Source organism: Anser anser (assembly GCF_964211835.1).
Source record: "Anser anser genome assembly, chromosome: 6".
NCBI classification, from domain to species: domain Eukaryota; kingdom Metazoa; phylum Chordata; class Aves; order Anseriformes; family Anatidae; genus Anser; species Anser anser.
This window is the reverse complement of record NC_139726.1, coordinates 61,559-80,661: the sequence shown is the minus strand read 5'-3', so window position 1 is coordinate 80,661 and position 19,103 is coordinate 61,559. Positions and strand designations below refer to the sequence as shown.

Below are 19,103 nucleotides of genomic sequence, written 5' to 3'. Positions count from 1 at the left end.
TACTCCTGCTCTTTCACGTGGGTACCAACAAATTTGCAGCAAGAAGTCTGTGTTCAATCAAAATAAATTTCAGGGCCCTGGGAAGATAGCTAAAGGATTCAGAAGCACAGGTTATCGTCTAGCATTTTGGGATATATTAAACACAGCGTAGCCAGCTGGTCAAAAGAGGTGATTCTCCCACTGTATTTAGCGTTGGCGAAGCCTTTCCTTCAATATTGTGTGCGATTCTGGGCTCTACAATATAAAAAGAACGTTAAGATCCCTGAAAGCGTACAGAGGAGGGCAACCAAGCCGGTAAAAGGATTGGAAGGCACACCCTGTGTGGACGCTATGGTACTTCTGCTAGCTCCTCAGGATTGTATATAGTCATGAGTAACGCTCCTGATTCTAAATACATAGTCTTTCCCTGCATATAAGCCGAACGCTATTCTACAATCGTTTGCTTCTTCCGGCAGTGGATTCTGTCTTTCAGTGATTTATGGGTACTTTACATGTCCTGGATATTGCTTTCCAGATACCTGGAGCTTGCTAGCTTTTCTGTCTCCCAGACGTGTGGCTGATAGCAGTCTAGTCTTGTGAGCTGTGCTGCCGTGAAGTCTGTCACCTGTTGATGCTGAAGGTACTTTTCTAGAAAGAGGAAGGTGGTAGGTACAGTTTCACACCAGGACATCAACAAAATCACGTACTCTTTTTATTATCTCCAGACGTGTTTCCTTCGGTGGCTTCTGGACTTTGGTCCATATTGTAGGCCCCGAGAAGGAAGGAGGTTGGCTTTTCATAACCACAGTTTCTTCCAGCTGTTTCAGATGGATTTCATGGTTGATTCTAGTTGAAATGACTGCCTCAGGAAAAAAAAATAACAAAAATTATAGTCCAAACAACTTAAAAAAAATAAAAATAAAAAACAAACGAAAACACCGCTCCCATTTCCTCACAGCTTCTTCATTTGCTGTGGTATCTTCTTTATGGAAAGAAGTGTCCTTTCCTTCCCAAGCTGTAAAGGAAGAGTTCAGGTACTCTTCACTTGTGCGCTTTAATCTGTGACGTATTTGTTCGCATAGAACTTCTGGGAAGTTTGGCGGTAGAGTTTAGGGTTTACATGTTAGGTAAACAGAAGTATCGATCAACTCAGAACATAGTTAAATAAAAGTACAATATTTATTTAAAATGAATAAGTGTGTGTATAGTCTTGTGTCCTTTCTTTGCAGAACTCAATAGTTAGCCGTTATACATATTTCTAAGTTGCCCGGTTTATCAGTGTACAACACAGCATTCGGGAATATCATCTGAGATTTTAGGTGAAGAGGACTGTCCTTTGTTCAGTTGTGCACTCTTGTGTGTCAGCCCTGATTCTGAACCGTATAAAAGCTGGAAACTTCTTTCCGGTTTTCTCTCTAACCTCACTGAAGTGTGGGTACTTCCCAGCGTACGTGATGCTATTCAGCATGTGGATATTCTGTTTCCTCACACTAGCTACAATTCCGGTGAAGTTACGCATCTTGAGCCTGCATGTTAGTGTTTCATCCTTTCAGTTCCACAAAAGGAGGGTTCAGTGGAAGTTTTGAATCCTGTAGAGTGGAATACAGGTTTTTAGCCTCAAAGGCTTTAGTTCTTTTTCCCTGGTGAGCTTTGGAACAGAAGATATGTAACATTAACAGTTTTTTAGTATTCATTTCAGGACTCTTTGACAGCCCTCCAGGATCCGATGATGCAAAGCTCACTGACATATCCTACCCAGGAGACCAACAATCTGTGACATTTGGAACCAAATCCCAGGTGGGAAACGTAAGCGATCAAAGTGGAGCAAGAATTCGTGTTGAGCATGGGGATTCAAATAACAAGTGCATTTTTGGGAACTGGCTCTATCCTTCATCGCAGGTGAAAGCAGCTCTGCGGGCCCTCCAAGGAGGCACCTCTGCAGTGATTGCAAGTGGAACCCACCCAAAGATCTCGGGTCATGTCATCACAGATGTTGTGGAAGGGAAGAAAGTTGGAACTTTTTTTTCAGAGGTAAAACCTGCAGGTGAGTACGGAAGTAACATGTACATTGGGAGCTGTAGAGATTTCCTGGAAGTTTAGGGTCGAAATTTGGCTAGGCCTGCCTGTTCAACAAATGGGAAACTACGCTCTGCTTGACAAACGGCTTTTGAAAGGTAATTTTTAATGTTGGAATAGAACATCTTGAATCCTCTGCTCGGGTTCCTTCCAGCTGATGACTTGCTGCATCAGACTTGCATTCAAAGAACTAGGTAGAATTTGTATTGCTTTTAGTCTTAGAGGTTATCATCTATTATTGAAGATTTCAGGGTGAAAGCGTGCATATAGAATGTACGGCTGAACTAAGATAGTGTGTAGTTTGGGTTTTTGTCGTAAGTTCTTTTAATGACTCGGTCTTTTGTTACCGTATGTAGGAATGTTTTCCTGCCTCTGTGTTGCTGTGACAATGTAACAAGGGCCGCAGAAAGTCAGACCAAAGATCAGTGATCTTAGCAGAATGGAACGAGTATAGAGCGATACTTGTGACTTGCACTTTAAGACAAGCCAATGCCTTTGAGTTTAAAAACGCTTAATGTGTTTCTTGTAAAAATCGGCCATATCCTTTGAACCCATGTAAACACTTAGCACCCGTGGGTCACAGCAGTCACGAGCCTTAACTAGGTATTGTGCGTAAACTCTGGAGCTAGCACTATGTGGAGAACTGCTTCCTTTATTTTGTGTGTGTTTGTGGGCAGGAGGAGCGTTGAAGTTTGCTTCCTGCTAGCTTTTGATGCCCCCGCCTTCTGTATGGAAAGAGAACATGGGTGATCGATCTCTGTTCAACTTCTATGATATGAGACATCGTCTTTTCCCTCATCGTCTCTTTGTCACATGAAAAAGGTTTTTTCTTAGTCCTTTTCTACAGAAACTGTTCCAAAAGTTTGGTGATCCCTGTTTCTCTTGGCTGAAACTGTTTTTATTCTACTGTGACCTTTTTAAGATAGGCAAAAATAAAATTCTGTGTAGCATCCAAGATGCAAATGAACCCTCAGTTTATGAGATAGCAAGGCTAACTTTGAGTTTTGATTAGACTGGTGATGTTTCTTGTTGCCTTTCCTAGGCCTTTTCCAAAAGCTTAAACGTGTAAGTTGCTCTTCGATGCTGATGAGCATTGAGGTGATGTTTTCATAGGATTATGTGCAGTACCAAGGCCTGATTTCCCCTTTTGCCTCTGCATTTCTTCACGTTTATCTGCTTTGAATTGTACTTGCTATTTGGTTGCATAGTGGCTGCAAAGGAATCACAGGCTGGTTGAGGTCGGAAGGACCTCCAGAGGTCACCTAGTCCAACACCCCTGCTCAAGCAGAGCCACCCAGATCTGGTTTTCCAGGACCACGTCCAAACAGGTTTTGAAACCTCACAAAGACTGTGACTCCACGACCTCCCTGGGCAGCCTACGCTAGTGCTCAGTCACCCTCACAGCGAAAAAGTATTTACTGATGTTCAGGAAACCACAGGAGGGGAACATCCTATGTTTCGGCCTGTGTCTGTTGCCTCCTTTTTTGTTCCTTGGGTACCAGTTAGAAAAGTCTGGCTTTGTCTTCCTTCCACCCTCCCTTCGTGTATTTACAGACATCGATGAGATCCCCTCCAAGCCTCCTCTTCTCCAGGCCGAACGGTCCCAGCTCTCCCAGCCTGTCCTCATAGGAAAGGTGCTTCAGTCCCTTACCGTCCTCGTGGCCCTCCGTTGGACTCTTTGCAGTGTGTCCAGGTCTCTCTTGTACTGGGAGGCCCAGGCCCAGCACTCCAGGTGCGGCCTCACCGTTCCTGAGCAGAGGGGGAGGATCGCCTTTCTTGACCTGCTGGCAATACTTTGCCTAATGCCACCCAGGATACCCTCAGCTGCTTTTGCAGCAAAGGCACATTGCGGTTTCGTGTTCAAGTTGGCGTCCACCAGGAAACTTAGCTCCTTTTCCGAGAAGTTCCTTTCTGGGAAAAAGTGCGATATCAGCGCTTTTCACTTTGTCCTACTGCAATAAATTTGTATCAGCTATAAAGCTTTTCATCTTGTAACCCCACGTCTCAGACAATTACAAATATGGTGAACAGCAAAAGTAAAGGTGAAATCTTACTGCGACCCTTCCTCTACCATGGAACGTGGTTACTCCCATTCTTTCTTTTGTCTTCTGTCTTCCAAAACACACTTTAAATACTCAGGTAACTTTTTAAAATGAACTCTTATCTCCTCGCGTGTGTCACTCTTTTTCAAAGAACACGAAAATACGCTCTACTTTATAAAGTATGACCTCGCTTTAAAAAGCTGTTTTAACACTCCTTAATTAAGTCTTCTTAATCAAGTGTCCGCTAGTTCTTTTCTTAACTCCTGTTATTTTCCTTAACGTGGGAATTCCTGCTCTGGCAATTTCTGTAGGACGCTTCTGAAATAGAAGTCCGGGCCTATTAGTCACATTTCAAGTCATCTGTCCTACAGACAATTTCAAGAGAGTTAAAAATGAAAATGTAGCTTATCTGTGAGCTACTTGAGAACTCCTTAGTGAAATGCTGCGTGAGCCTTTTGACTTGTTACTTCTGCTTCTGTTTCAAAACTTGTTCTGTATCGTTTCAGTTTGAGACAGGTTCTTTGATATCCATGCCACGAAGAAAACCTTTCTTCTGTAAGAACCCTTCAGTGTGCACAGGGAGAGGCGTGGAGAGAGCAGCTATTCTGCAAGCTGTTACGCAGGCCGCTTTTGGCTTCCAGTGCTGTTTGTACATTCCCGTGTTGTTTTGCAATCTTTTCTCTTTTCGTTAGTTGTCTAACTAAACTTTTTCAAAGGATGCCTCCCTGTTTTCAGTTTTCTCCTACGCCCTGAGATTTAGCCGTCCTTCTATTCTTTTGCTCAGCTTTGATACAAGCTTGTTTGTCCCCTATGACCTGGATGATCTTGCTGAATCTCCGTGATGCCTTGAAAAGGGCTGTGCTCAGGGACCGTGGCAGCATTTTGGTATCTGATACAGATTTTCCTGTTCTGGCATACAGTGAATTTCTTTGATATGTCTATTAGGACCGTACCTGTTTTCCTGCTTTGAGTAAGGAGTTGGAAGATGAAAGGTTAGCGTTCCTTTCCTCCCACATGGGCTGTAACCTTTGTCTGCATGTCTTGTGGTTGTGTTTTTGTTTGTTTGTTTGTTTGTTTTGGCAGGCCCTCCAGCAGAGCAGCAGGGTGAAAGGTCTCGAGCTGGTGGCAGGACCCTGGCAGCTCTGCAGCCTGAGCAGGTGAGAGAACAGTATGTGCTCACTCTATAAGGTTGGGAACACGTGGCAAGTCTTAAAATACAGGTTTATAACACAAATGGGTCCTGGAAAAAATCAGCTGGCTCCAAGCATTCAGGGAGTCAAGACAGTGAGAAGATGTGTCAGCAGAAATGAGCTGAAGTGAGCCAGATGTCAAACACCATGGACTTCATATAAGGATGCAGTTCAGAAGCTTTTCTCTTTCGGAGAGCGGAGATTATTTATCGTCTTGCTGACTTATTACCTGATCACAGAGAAGAAATTCTCTTGGCAAACGAGAAGGACTTAGAAGAAGCTGAAAATAAAGGTAATATTATGGGTCCTTTCATGGTACTCCTGTTGTCATGAGCTTTTCTGGGCCTCAAAGGAAATGAGCAGAACTAGAATATTCTGTCACCTGCAATTGGATATTATGGCTGTCACAGGTTAGTGAGCCCAGGACTTTGAGAGCTTGTCAGTGGAAACAGCTGCAGCTTCCATAATTACATGAGAGATGTCTTCATCAGAGAAGACAGAGAGGCCTTTGAAAACAGCAACCCACGGCATTGTTTAAAAAAAAATAAAAATCTAAATAAATAAATAAATAGCGTTTTCTTTTGCCAAAGGAGGCTCGCTTTAGAAATTGAATATAGAAAGTATCTGCCCTGTTATCGTCATGTATGAAATAGCATGAGTATCTCCTGGGCTGGTTAACGTAATGTTTGGCCCCTGTGGGGAAGGTTGTTACTTAAAAATGATGCTTTCCAGAACGAACCATATTACCTTCTGACCGAGGAAAGTACAGTTCAGGCAGCATAGACTAAATCCGTTCTTTTGTGTTCGAGTGGTGCATCGAGAAGCTGGTCTTGGGTTAGAAAATGTGTGAAACTGGCACGTCACAAACTGTAATGCAGAGAGATCTTTGATAACAAAAGCGTATTTCTGTTGGTGAGTTACTGGAAGGCTGCAAGAAGTCTTGCCTCAAAAGACTCTTCTGAAATGAATTCTGTTGCCATCCCAATTTTTTTTTTCTACGGGCACATTCTTGGGACTTGCTTCTGCAATGTCGAGAGTTATGCAGGGTTGGTTTTTGATACCCAGCGTAGAGAAGGAGTTAGCTTACATTCAGGTGCTGCGGTTTCTGCACGTGTCTTATAACGTAGGTTCCCTGCTTAACTTGCAATTTATGAGGTTCCTACCAATGAGCACTTTCCTGTCCATGCTGAACGCAGCTGAGTTGCAGGCTGCCATTAAACATCAAATGTTTAATATAGATTGTTAATAACAAATCGCAACTGTTAAGAATATATGCTAAAAAAAATAAGCACAGAAAGTAGAAGCTCTAGGCTGTGAGTGGTCTGTCCCATACTGATACTGCATGTTTGCACTGAGGCAGAATGATTGCTTTTACTCACTTGTGGAGCGATGAGTCTAGGCTCTCACTGCTAGTATTTTTAGCAAGACTGATTGAGAATTTCTCTAACATATGAGCAAGTGTTTGAGGAGCAAGTGATGGGTATGGGCACTTAGAAAGAGGCTGCCAAAGGGCAGCTTCCTATTTTATAACTGAATTTTGTGAGCGTTGGTCCTCGTTTCATACTGAAGGGGAGTATGCTCTAGTGAAGGGAGTATGTTCACGTGAAAGGAAAAGGCACTAGTCTCCCTCGTCTGCCATTATTACTTCCTTGCTGCTAGCTTCCTTGCTGCTAGCTTTCTTCATAGAAAGCCAGTATGTTTCCTCGTCACATTCTAGTCTGCCTTCCTAGACTTCAGCCTTTGCCTCCTGGGTCTCTTGCCTTGCATAGACAATCTCTCCCCTTCTCCTCTTCTTCATCTCATTTGTAAACCTTTTATCAGGCTGATTCTTACTGGCTTCCCACCCCCACCCCCCGACCTTTTTCTATTTTTTCCTTTTTTTCTATTTTTTTTTTTTTACAGACTTAGGATGGCTTGTCTTGTTAGTTACTTTTCTTCCTGCCAGCCCCCAGCCTCAAGTTCTCCGATGCGACTTCAGAGGATCATCTTTGATACCTCCGCATCTGAATAATACGGTTTCTGTCCCATGCTGTAGCTGACGGCAGGACGGACTCTGAGTGCAGAGGAGAGGTTGCTTCCTCCCTAGTTTCCTATTGCGTCTCATACTGGTTTGGGTAAGCAATTTCAGAGGAAATTTGACTTCTCCGTGGAGCAGTGTGTGCCTGACAGCTAGCTGGAGACAGCACATATGGCATTGAGTCAGTGCTCCGAGTGCAGTCCTGAGTCGCAGTAAAGGTAAAACAATTGCAGACTGACAGTTTAGCTTCTAAGGAGCATATACAAATAGCACGTTTGCCTCTGATGCTTAAAAGGCGAGGTTCCGAGATCATATTTCACGGACTGCTTCCTATAGATTTCAAGAAATGCAATTGTTCTGAAGCACAGCCGCGCTTTAAGGGAACAAACTGCCTTGAGACCCATTACGTGGGAGGGAAGCGGGGGCGTAAGTGACGTCAGGGCGTGCCCTCACCGAGGGCCAAAACGGCTCCGTGATTGGCTGGACCGTGAGGGCGGATGCGGTGTCCGAGCGAGCCGTCATTGAGGGCAGGAGCATTCCATGATTGGCTGGGAACCCAGGACGGAAGTGGCGTCACGGCTAGCCTTCACTCAGGGCGGAAACGCTCCGTGATTGGCTCGGAGGAACCCAGGGCGGAGGTGCCGTGCAGGGCTTGCCGGCACTGTGGGCGGCAGCGGCCGGGTCGGGGCGCCGAGGCGCACTGCCGCAACGAAGTTGGTGGTCGGTGCCGCCCCGGGCACGGAGTAGCGTGCACCCCGGGCACACGGCGCTTGCCAGCTTTACGGGAGCAGGTTATGTAGCGGGGCTACATAACACATAACAGCTTCAGCTGTCGGGGGAGGGGAAGGCGACGGGGTCTGGCCGCGATGCCGGGACAGCGGGAGCCTCTCCGGCTGCCGAGCTTCAACCTGCCGCACAGCTCAGCGCCGCGCAGCCGCTTCCTCGCTGCCTCAGTCCCCCCCCTCCGGGAAAGGCGAGAGAATAGGGGGTGGGGTGGGGTGGGGTGGGTAAAGCGTGCGGGTTGAGATAAAGACAGTTTAATAGGACAGCAAATTAAGAGAAAGTAACGACACCAACGTGTACGCACACGCAAAGCTACCGCCGCACGCCGCAAGTGCTCGCCGCACGCGTGTCCGGTTGCCCGGCCGGTTCCTGAGCAGCAGCCGCCCCCCGGCCGTCCTTCCCGGTTCCGGACACCCCTTCGCGGCCAGCTCGGGTCGCCGTCCCGGTCGCGCCTCCTCCCGGCTCCCGGAGCAGACAAAGCGTCTCCCCTCCGGCTCGAGCGCGCTCAGCGCTCGCAGCCCCTCCTCGTGCGGCGGCTCCGCTCCCCCGGTCGCCGCGCCGGGCCGAGCCCCGCGGCCCCGTGCCTCGCTCCGGAGGCGTCCGCAGGCGCTGAACGGAGGGTCGGAGGACCCCCGCCGGCGGCAGCCTTCTGCCGGGCCTTCCTTGCCGGCGAGAGCCCCCCGGCCTGGCCCGGCCCGGCCGGCCGCGCGCAGGTCCCGCGGCGCTGCTCGGTGCCGCCGGGGCGGGCGGCCCGGGGCCCCGGCCAATGAGGCGGCGGGCGGCGGCGCGGCTCCGGGGAGGTGGGCGGGGCATGCAAATCACGCCGGAGGGGAGGGGAGGGAGGGCGGGCGAAGGGGCGGGGCGACCGCTCAGAGGGGGCCGAGCTGCGCCAATCAGCGCGGAGCGGAGGTCGGGCGCAGGGGCTCGGTGGGCGGGGCACGCGGGCGGCGAGCCGCGGGGAGGGAGAGGCGGTGCCGGGGGCGGGGCATGCAAATTTCGCGCGGGGCCGAGCGAATCGGGCGCGCGGGGGCCCGAAGGGGCCGCTGGGTGGCCCCGGCGACGCGGCGGCGGGGCGCTCGGGGGTCGCGGCTGCGACCGGAGCGCCCGAGAGTGGGCGAGGGCGGCGAGTTGAGCCCCGGGAGGGCGGGGACGAGCGGTGGAGCAGCGGCCGTGAGGTAGGGGTGGTGGGCGCGGGAGGGGGTGTGTGTGTGGGAGGCTGGGCCGTCGTTAGCTGCACTTTAATGCCCAGCACTAGTGGTTTGGAGGGTGGGGCTGTAAGTGGAGCGTTGCAGGAGCTTCCCGCCTCTGCCAGTGAATTGGCAGAGTAATTAGGAACCGGCTGTTGCTTCGTGGGATGTTCAGAATTTTGGTCTGGTAAATGGAAAAGGATCCTGGCGTGCGTATCTGCATCCTTGATCGTAGCAGCAGGAGTTTTGACGACCCTTGGTTGTTGCATTATCCCCTGTGTAAAAGGACTAGTACAGCGGTTCACTGAAACTGCGCTATTGAAACAAATGACCGTGGAGCCACCACCTTACTCCCGTAAGGTGATGATATTAGAGGGGATGGAAAGCAAAGAAGGTGAAGAAGAGGAAGAGATCTACCAAATTACACCGCAGAGAAAAGTTTTGCAAAAATCAACAATTTATAAAGAAGAAAAGGGGGGAATTGTGGGAATAAAAATGTTGTTTTTGCAGAGTTACGTTGTTTAGAGGGAAGTAATGCAGTGTTGAGGCTCGCAGTGATAAGAAAGCTTAACGGACAACCTTGTAAAATGCAGACAACCGGACTCCTCAGAGCAGCTAGATGAAAATCACGGTGTCAAGTCAGATCAGTGAAGAAACATTACCACTTCAAACAGTAAAAAAGTCAAAAGAGATTTGAAATTGAACAGGCCGGCAACTGAAGGCCACGTAGTGTCTGTGAAGCGTCGGATAGGTTGTGAACCCGGAATACCCAGTCAATGGGGAAACAGGGGAGGGTCCCGGTCGTCAAGAAAGAAAGTACATAAACCGTACTGTGTGACTAGTAGGCGCGCTCCTGCTTGTGGGACGCGTGCCATTGCGATCGCGAATAAATTACTGCTTCACTGAGACCCTCGCCTGAGCCTAAGCTACTGGCTACGGAGTGTTTCTCACACTCCCTGCGCGTAATCCTGGCTACAATATACCGCGTTATCGAAGGTGCCTTTTAAACAACATTGATAGAAACTCAGGGGGCGATAGTACTGACCCTGGGTGTGGAACTATCCACGCAGGGAATAATCCACGCTGCACCAAATATGGTAGCCACAGGAACGCTAATATACATAGCGCACGCCAGATGCAACGTGAGAATCCTGCAACTGGATGGCCTGTCCCAAATGGCGAGAGGTGGTACTGGCTACGTGGCAATAAAGCCAGGAAGGTGTTGCCCCTGGGATGGAAGGGAGCTTGCACCCTGGAGGCAATAATTCCAAACGTAACTATTATTGAAGACCCACAAAGCCAAAGGCCCCTTGAGACCACACGCAGGATTAAGCGGACTCCAGACAATTCTCTAGTAAAATTCTCTAGTATTTCACAGCTTTGCAAGGTGGTTTTTACCTTGGTTAGGGGTGGGTGAATTAGAAAAAGCTATTGTAAATATCTCCGCTATAACTGAAGAACTAGAAAATAAGTTTGATAAGTTTGCAAAAATAGGACTGTAGAATCGAATAGTATTCGATTCATTAATAACCTCATAAGGAGGAGCGTGCACTGTAATTAATGCTAGTTGCTGTATAGATGTAGATCAAATGGGACGGATTTGACTGATATTTGGGGGGAAAAAAGTATACTGGGGGGGCGTGGGGAGGAAAGATCCTACATAGAGTAGCTCAAGATGACAGTTCCTGGGCATTTAGAAACATTTGGGAGAAACTAACTTCGTGGTTACCTGAACAGAATTGGCTCAAACCACTATTTGTTGGTATTGTAAAAATAATGGCATTGTACGCCTACCATCCCCCGTGACATCCGAAGAAGACTATTGCGCCTTAACGTTGGAGAAACTCAAGAGCGCGGTACGTGAAGAGGTGCAAAAACAACAGTAGGAGTAAGGAAAGGAGAGGAGGGAACTGTGAGAAACTAAGTTGTGTTTTTGCAGTAGAGAACTAATTTTCTGTATTCCGAGGTAGTTGTGCAGTCATAATGAGGAGAAACGCCACGTGGGTAAGCGGACAGTAGGCGGCCTCACTGTTCCGAAATAAGGCAGAAGCTTGAGGAAAAACAGGTTGAGCAGCGTGGGCACGGTAAAACAAAGATCACAGGTTCCTGAAACATAAGAAAGGGGAAAAAAAAAAGGAAAAGAAGGGAGAAATTAAAGGGTTGAAAAAGAAGTAAGATTGTACATACATGGGACAGAGGAGCGTCGAGTAGCTTGTGAACCTGCAGTACTCGGCCAATGAGGACACAGGGGAGGGGATCAGGCGTCGGGGAATAGGGAATAAAAGTTGATGCTGTGCTTACTGCAATGCGCTCCTGATCGGCAGGACGCCCGCCACTGCAACCGCGAATAAAATAGCCTCAGAGAAGATCGTGTGTCAAGAAAATTATTTGAGACGTTTCTCGCAGATATACTTGACGAGGGAGGACCAAGAACACCCGCGCCTTCTTTAAAAATAAATAAATAAATAAATAAATAAATAAATAAAAGGCATCACGGGCAGCCTCAGGGTCGCCTTCCCACAGGGAAGCGGCGCCGTGATTGGCTGGACCGTGAGGGCGGAAGTGGCGTCACGGCTAGCCTTAACTCAGGGCGGAAACGCTCCGTGATTGGCTCGGAGGAACGCAGGGCGGAGGTGCCGTGCAGGGCTTGCCGGAGCTATGGGCGGAAGCTGTCGGGCCGGGCCGCGCTGGGCTCAGCTCGGGCCGGGCCGCCGAGGCGCGGTGCCGCAACGAGGTTGGTGGTCGGTGCCGCCCCGGGCCGGGCCGGGCCGGGAGGGGACGAGGCGGCGGGCGGTTGGGGCGCCACGCGGTCGGCAGCTTCTGCGGAAACGGCCCTTGTGCGGGGCGGGGGCGGCGCCGCGCCGGAGCGGAGCGGACCGGGCGTGCGGCGGCGTCTGCACTGCGCGGGGCTTCGGAGGGCTGGGGGGGGAAGGGGGCGAAGCGGCGGGGGGGGGGCGGTTGCGTGCGCTTGGCCGACTCCCCTCTGCGTCGGATGGACTGCTCCGTCCCGCGGCATGCTGGGAGCTGTAGTTCTGTGGTGCGCGGCCGGTCTTTCCCCGAGCCGGGGCCGGGGCCGGGCCGTGCGCGCCGGGAGGCGCAGGTTGCCGCTGGCTGCGAGCGCGGCTGCCGGCGGTGAGGCGAGCGAGAGCCTTCGGGGGCGCTTCCCCGGAGCGTCGGGCCGGGAGGGGTGGGGGCTGCGGCGGCCGGGCGCGGGTCCTCGCTGCGCTCGATCGTCGGGCTGCGCCTCGGAGGCTTTCCTCCCCCCGCGTGCTGACGGCCGGCTCTCTCCTTTCCCTGCGGCTCACCAGGGCAGAAGCAGCTCCCCGCCGCTGGGACCCCTGCGGGGTTTGTCGCCGAGCGAAGGTGGCGCAGCAGCTGAAGGGAGGAAAGCTGCAGCTGGCGTGCTGCAGTCGCAGGTTTCCCAGGAGAAAGAGCAGCCCGTCTGTCCCAGCTGTCCGGGTAAGTCGCAGCGACCTCCGGGTGAAATCCAGGTGTGCTTTAGTAATTTTCCTGCACCTCAGGCTCAAAGGCCTGATTGAATTTGCATAACTGTGAACGGATGAACAGATTGGAGGATTTTTTTTTTTTTGGAAGGAGGCAGTCCCTAAACCGATGCAGTCTAACTGCATCTAAGATGTAGGTTGTTACTTCCATAAGCTATAAAGGAACTTTACATGTTTTTTAAATGGAGTCTCATGTGTGTGCGTTTGGCTTGTCCTGATGGCTGGTGTAGGTGATTGCTCACATGACCAAAAACTCCTTGTGCTGATGTTGGATCTGCCCGTTGGTAAAGGACCGCATGTTCAGCTTTTTTTCCTTACCGTGTCGTAGTTATTTTATTATTTTTTTTCTGAAAGAAAGGGCGGATTTTTCATTAGTTTCTCTGTGAGCATATCGAACCAGATTGCAGTAAATACACGTAAGCGAGTAGGCTGCAGCACGTACTGGTCAGTATCAGAGTACTACTCTGCTAGCAGAGGAGAGCCAGATGAAGATGTTCAGGGTAAGGGCTTGTTCTGCCTCAAGTTGAATGGAAAGAAGTTTCTGAAGTTGAGCATCCCGGGGAATGTTTGTAGGACTATTTTTAGACGACGAAAGTTCAAATGGCTGTCGATGAAGGGGATTTTGTTGGCTCTTTTAGACAGCTATTCCTACCGAAGATCCCATCGGTTACAAAAGGTGGTAACCTTGCAGTTTCTACGGTCTGTAGCAAAATAAACTGGCAGATGAATAAATGAGCAGGCACAAATACATGTGACTCTATAGCCATGTTGTGGTTTAACGTAGCTGGCAGCTAAGCACCACATAGCCGTTGGCTTGTCCTCCCCTCTCCCTCTCTGGGATGGGGGAGAGAAATGGGAAAGTGAAGCCTGTGGGTTGAGATAAAGACAGCTTATAAAAACAGGAAAATAATAATAATAATGATAATAGTACTACTAATAATAATGTGCACAAACAAGTGATGCGCAATGCAATTGCTCACCACCTGCTGACCGATGCCCAGCCTATCCGCAAGCAGCTGGTCCCCCCAGTCCTGCTAGCCACCCCTATATATTGTTTAGCATGACGCCAGATGGTATGGAATACCCCTTTGGCCAGTTTGGGTCAGCTGCCCTGGGTCTATCCCCTCCCAGCTCCTGCTGCACCCCCAGCCTGCCCACTGGCAGGACAGAAAGAGAAGCTGGAAAGTCCTTGGCCTGGTGTAAACACTGCTCTGCAACAATTAAAACATCAGCATGTTATCAACACTTTTCTCAGCCTAATCCAAAACATAGCACCCTACCAGCTACTAGGAGGAAAATTAACTCTATATTAGCTGAAACCAGGACAAGCTGAGGTTAAATAACCTGCAGTTTCTTCTGTTTTATCTTTCAAAGAATGTTCTTGCTGAGCGCCTGAGCTTTTTGCTCACCTTACCGAGGAAAGGAATGGCTGTGCTTCTTCCCCCCTCATCCCTATTTTTTTTCCTCTTCTCCCTCGATGACAGGGACTTGAAATGTTTTTCTCAGATGTCCATGTGAAAGTTTTAAAGAATGCTAATGGTGAACACTGACAGAATTGGGTGACTTTTTAAAGGTGGAGGGTAAAGAACGTGGAAATTCCTAGTACGTTAATGTTACTTTGTTAACAAAACTGATGTAATAGCCACTTGCTGTTTCTGTTTTTTTGGTTTGGCTTGGTTTTCCTTTCAGTAGTCTCCCGAAAGGCTTTTGTTGACAAAACTTTGGTCTGCTTCAGCTTTAAGAATTACCCTAGAAATAATGAACAAGTGCTTGCAGGGCTTTCCAGAATGCTAATTGTAGTCAGTCAAGAATGACTTGGGAGGCAATTCCTTTCACGTAATCGTAGAGTGGTTTGGGTTGGAAGGGACGCTTAAAGATAATCTAGTCCATCCCCCCTGCCTCGATCAGTGGCGTCTTGCACTAGGTCAGGTTGCTCAAAGCCCCATCCAGCCCAGCTTTGAGTACCTCCAGTAATGAGGCCTCTACAACTTCTCTGGGCAGCCTGTTTCAGTGTCTTACTACCCTCATTGAGAAGAACTTCTTCCTTTTGTTCAATCTAAATCTATCTTCCTTCAGTTTAAAACTTGTCTTGCCTTGTCGCTACAGGCCCTGGTAACAAGTCCTTGCCTGTCTCTTTTGTAAGTCCACTATACGTGTTTAAAGGTAGTAATGAGGTCTCCCCAGAGCCTTCTCTTCTCCGGGCTGAAGTGTGACACAGCCCTTCTCCTGGTGCTGGCTTGCAGGTCAGTGCCGAGCTACCGGAAGGAGGTTTTTATGTACTTTGCTACTTCCTTCAAAGGGAAGTTGAAGTACAGACAAGCTGACTGAGAACACTCCAAAGTGGTAGACGCGAGACGTTTTGTAGGACGCCAGCTCTTTTCCTCTGTGAGCGGAAGGAAAGCTTGTTCGGACACAGGTATCTATCACAGAGTGATGCAGCTCTCGTTACCACTTCTGCTGACTCCTGAAGTGTTCCTATGCGCTGGTCTGATATCCCTGCCCATCTGTGGCAGAAGAGTTTGTCCCTCAGATTGCAGAAGCAGCATTGTGGAATTTAGGTTTTGGAATGTATTGAGATTGTACTCCTGAAATCTGATCTATTTCAAGATACTACCTATCCTTTCAAACCTTGCTTCTCTGAAATCCAAGTCGTTGTCATTACCCCAGAAATACCGAAGGGAGAAATGCTCCATTGAGCAAATTATCAGAAAGACAGAATCAATTTAGGCAAGCCTCTCTCCCGTGGAATTTGTGGATTCCTTAAACTGGCCTGGCAGGAGTATTTGAAGTAAATACTATCCAAGAAAAAATTATTCTCACGTGTCCCCTCAAGACTAGGAGATGGTTACCCAGCAAAATGCTTGCTCGAGGCACGGGCTCAACAGCTGATTAAGTAATTGGAGTGTGTGGGATAAAATACTGCAGACAGCACAGTCCACGCATTTGGTTGTTTAATGCCACTGAGATATGCTTTTATAGCAGAAATGTGTCAGAATTAACAGTAATACAAGGAAACGATGCAAACCTGGAGGTAGGCAGTGAGCTTTGTGAGCAGGGAGTGCTGGTGTGGCCCTGTTCCTCTGACTACACCTGTGCGAATCAAGTAGGGGAAGTGAGTGTGGATGTGGTATTTCAGCCCTTTCAGGGAGCTGAACGTCACCTGAAAAGATGACGACATCCCTGCCCTGAAGGACCTGCCCACCACAGTCTGTAGCATTGTGTGCATTTGTAGATTGCTGGGCCTGAGAGTAGGGGACTATGGGATGTTGGGGCTGGGATTTGATTTGGGGATTCCCCCCAGCCCCACAAGCTTAGCTTTTAAGTTAAAGCTTGGAAATAGAAGAGGGAGTGAGGGAAGAAAAAAGCAAAGCCTTACGGAGCCTCAGCTCCATTGAGGAACGAATAACAGTCTGTCTGCTTCTGGAAGAACTTCCCACTGCTGAGGATAGATGGGGTGGACCCCAAAAACTAGGTGGGATTCTGTGTGAGCTGGTAATACTGCCAGCAGGACTCCATAGCTGACGAGAGACGTTATTTGTTTTGATGTCTGTCACAATGAAAAATGCTTGTTTCATCCAACCTGGGGAAGTAGTATCAAACTCACAGACAGAAACAATATTAGTAAGACTCTATTATACAGTCATTGTGAAAGTTTAGCATAGCGAAGAAACTGTGTGTATAAGGTGAAAAATGGAGTCATACCTCTGAGAAGTCCCAGTTTGTGGTCTTTAATCTTTTTTCTTGTTTTTTTTTTGGGGGGGGGGGAGGGGAGGGAAGGGGGGTAATGAGGGAGAGAGACGAACATTACCCAAAAAGGTGACAAAATCCGTGCCTAAAAAGCTCACCTGCTACAGCTTTTATAAATGATCTTTGCACTGCAAGTTTCAGTTTTCATGAAGCCAAATTGACATAAATCTGAAAATTCCCATGGGTTTAAAAGAACGCTTACTGAAATATTCTTGTCATTCACAGTAATAATGGAGTGAGTGAACTTGTTCCGCATAGTGACCTTACTTTATTGGTTTTGTATTCCAGCAAACCTGTGCAATCCCAGGAGTGTAAGTACAGTCTTGTGTAGCATTGTCATTCTGCCCCACCACTCTGATATCTAACAAGGTAATACTTTCTGGATGTTGTCTACAAATTCTTTCCTTTCTTATGTAAGAGGTAGATGCATGTATTGCCTAGTTTGTCATAGATTGTTGCTGAAGTACTGTTTTATTTGTATTTGTGAAGACAGCAGAATCAAAGATAGCAGCTCAGCGACTTCCACCGAGATGGTCATTAATATAAAACAGTGAAGTTTCTAGCATATATTAAAAAGCCTGGAGGAGTTAGCATAGCTTGCAGGAAATTGTGCTGGAAAGAGATGATATTTGACAGCAAACATGAAAATGTTGTCTTTTTACCAAGAATGATGAGAACTGCTGCGTCCGCCCTGTGTTTGGATGGGTAAGTGGGGTGAGTGAGTTAAGAGGAGCTGAGCGTGGAGTTTGTGGCGGAATTGAGAAACGAATGAGATAATTTAACCTCTTTTCCGTGCATGTCTTTTTTTTTTAAATCCCATACTTTTGTTATTATCAAGAATTTTTAATGTAACTCTCTATTTTAACTGGTTTGGTTTTGTGGATAGCAGCTAACTATAGAAAGAACTAAGATCCTGAAGTGTCCTTGGAGCCGCTAACTCTACTTCTTTATCTCTTCCCTAAGAAGACGTCCTGGATTTAAAGACGGTGTGTATTAAATGAAGTATGAGAAGAAACAGCTTCTTCGGACACTGGCGCTCCTCTTCTTCAGCTCGTGCAGAAGGCTGACAGCCTGTCTCACTCTTGTCAGTGCTATCCCACCAGCTCCTGTAGGAGCTCAGCACCGCGTTTGGCCTGTTGCGATCTTCCCGCTCCCCTCATTTCTGTGCTGCAACGCCACCATGCACGAGAAGTCAGGTAGGATCTGAAGACCTTTGAAATTGCTAAAGAATCAAACCTCAGCTGTCAGTTTTAGCCCATTGTATTCCAGACGTTTGCTTTGCTGGATGATAGTTTCGTTTTTGATTTTGTAATACGTTCTTTGTAGAGGTTATTTTAAGCAGACAAGTAGGTAGCCTCCTTCTTTTGGTGGATTTGTGCAGGTTTTAGCTGAGCTTTGCACATCTGAGCGATTGCCCAGTGGCTGTTCTGGTCTTGACGCGTCCCTAAAACCTTTGTCCGCCTCACCCCTCCTCTTTGTGTATTAAGATGCATGTTTGCGTAAAAATTATGTACACCGTGCCTAAGCCCCCCAGTGGTTATGGGGCATTTTCAGCATTTCACAGATAAGACTCTGTGTTTACTTAATCACTTAGGCATAGTCCTGGCTTTCAGCGTAGGCATAGCTAATGATTGTTATTCAAGTGGTTATGAAGTTCCCAACGTTTGTTTGTTTATATATATATATATATATATGTAGAGAGAGAGAGAGAGAGAGATACATACACATATGTATATGTATGTATATACATAAATGAAACTGAGTCTGTGGAGTAAAAGACTTGTCTGCTTGCTGTATATACTCATGTATCAGCAGACTCATACACAAGCTGATCCAAACTGGGTGCCAAGCTGTGCCTTTTTTGTCGCATGGAATATGCAATCTGTGCACCTCAGGTGTACCTTGTCTATTAACTATCTCTTACATTGTGCCACCCCATTAATATCAGTGGATGTACCCAGCACCACCTTGGGGCTACATAGAATGTGGAAATTTCTAGTATGTTAATGTTACTCTGTTAACAAAACTGACGTACTAGCTGCATGCTGTTTCTATTTTTTTGTTTTTCTTTTCAGTAGCCTCCCCAAAAGTTTTTGTGGACATGTTGTGTATCTTTTCTTGTTCTTCCAGGATTCACTTGGCAGGGAAGACAACCATGGAATCCAAGGGCTGTGGACAACCATCTACCAGATGGTTGTTGAAGATGCCTTCGGTCACGTCATTTGTCCTTTTAGCTCGCCCTTTCCTTTATCTTGAGTTGAATTTTTGTGCAGCGCTATGTTTGCAGTGGTAACACTGCTGCTGAGGTGTTTTCGATTAAAAACGATCTTAACTGTAATAGTGAATTCACTGAGTGTGGCTTTGTATAACGACTTCCACGACCATAACATTTTTCTCCTTTGTCACAGATAGGAGGAAAACTCTTTAGAGAGAGATGGAGAAGGAATTAATTATACCTCTGCCTCATCCCATGAGACCAGAAGACGTGTAGTAACTGTAAGCTGCGATTCTCAGGAGACATACTAAGCATCTCTGGTTCCTTCTCGGCCTGCCCCCCTAAGGCCTTAGGGATGAGAAAT

At 47.9% G+C, this 19,103-nt stretch overlaps 1 protein-coding gene and 1 long non-coding RNA gene across 14 annotated transcripts in view; one reads left to right on the top strand and one right to left on the bottom strand.

The window, feature by feature from the left end:
* The window catches only part of LOC310901669 (uncharacterized protein), a 37,609-nt gene extending 18,747 nt beyond the window's left edge, over positions 1-18,862 (top strand). Inside the window, exons 4-8 of one of the 13 annotated variants that reach the window (XR_014585991.1) lie at positions 1,667-1,785; positions 1,879-2,023; positions 5,181-5,254; positions 5,352-5,579; positions 5,698-5,856. Coding sequence is in view for 5 of the 13 variants with exons in the window: in XM_083841743.1 (XP_083697869.1) it covers positions 3,610-4,016 (407 nt within the window). In the remaining 8 variants the exon portion in view is untranslated. The other 12 variants (XR_014585989.1, XR_014585990.1, XM_083841746.1 and 9 more) reach the window with 12 other exon arrangements.
* LOC310901683 lies at positions 11,186-11,757 on the bottom strand. The gene is made up of 2 exons (XR_014586032.1): positions 11,462-11,757; positions 11,186-11,380 (listed from the first exon to the last, which is right to left on the bottom strand). It is a non-coding gene; the product is annotated as an uncharacterized lncRNA (long non-coding RNA).
* Positions 18,863-19,103: the final 241 nt, after the last annotated feature.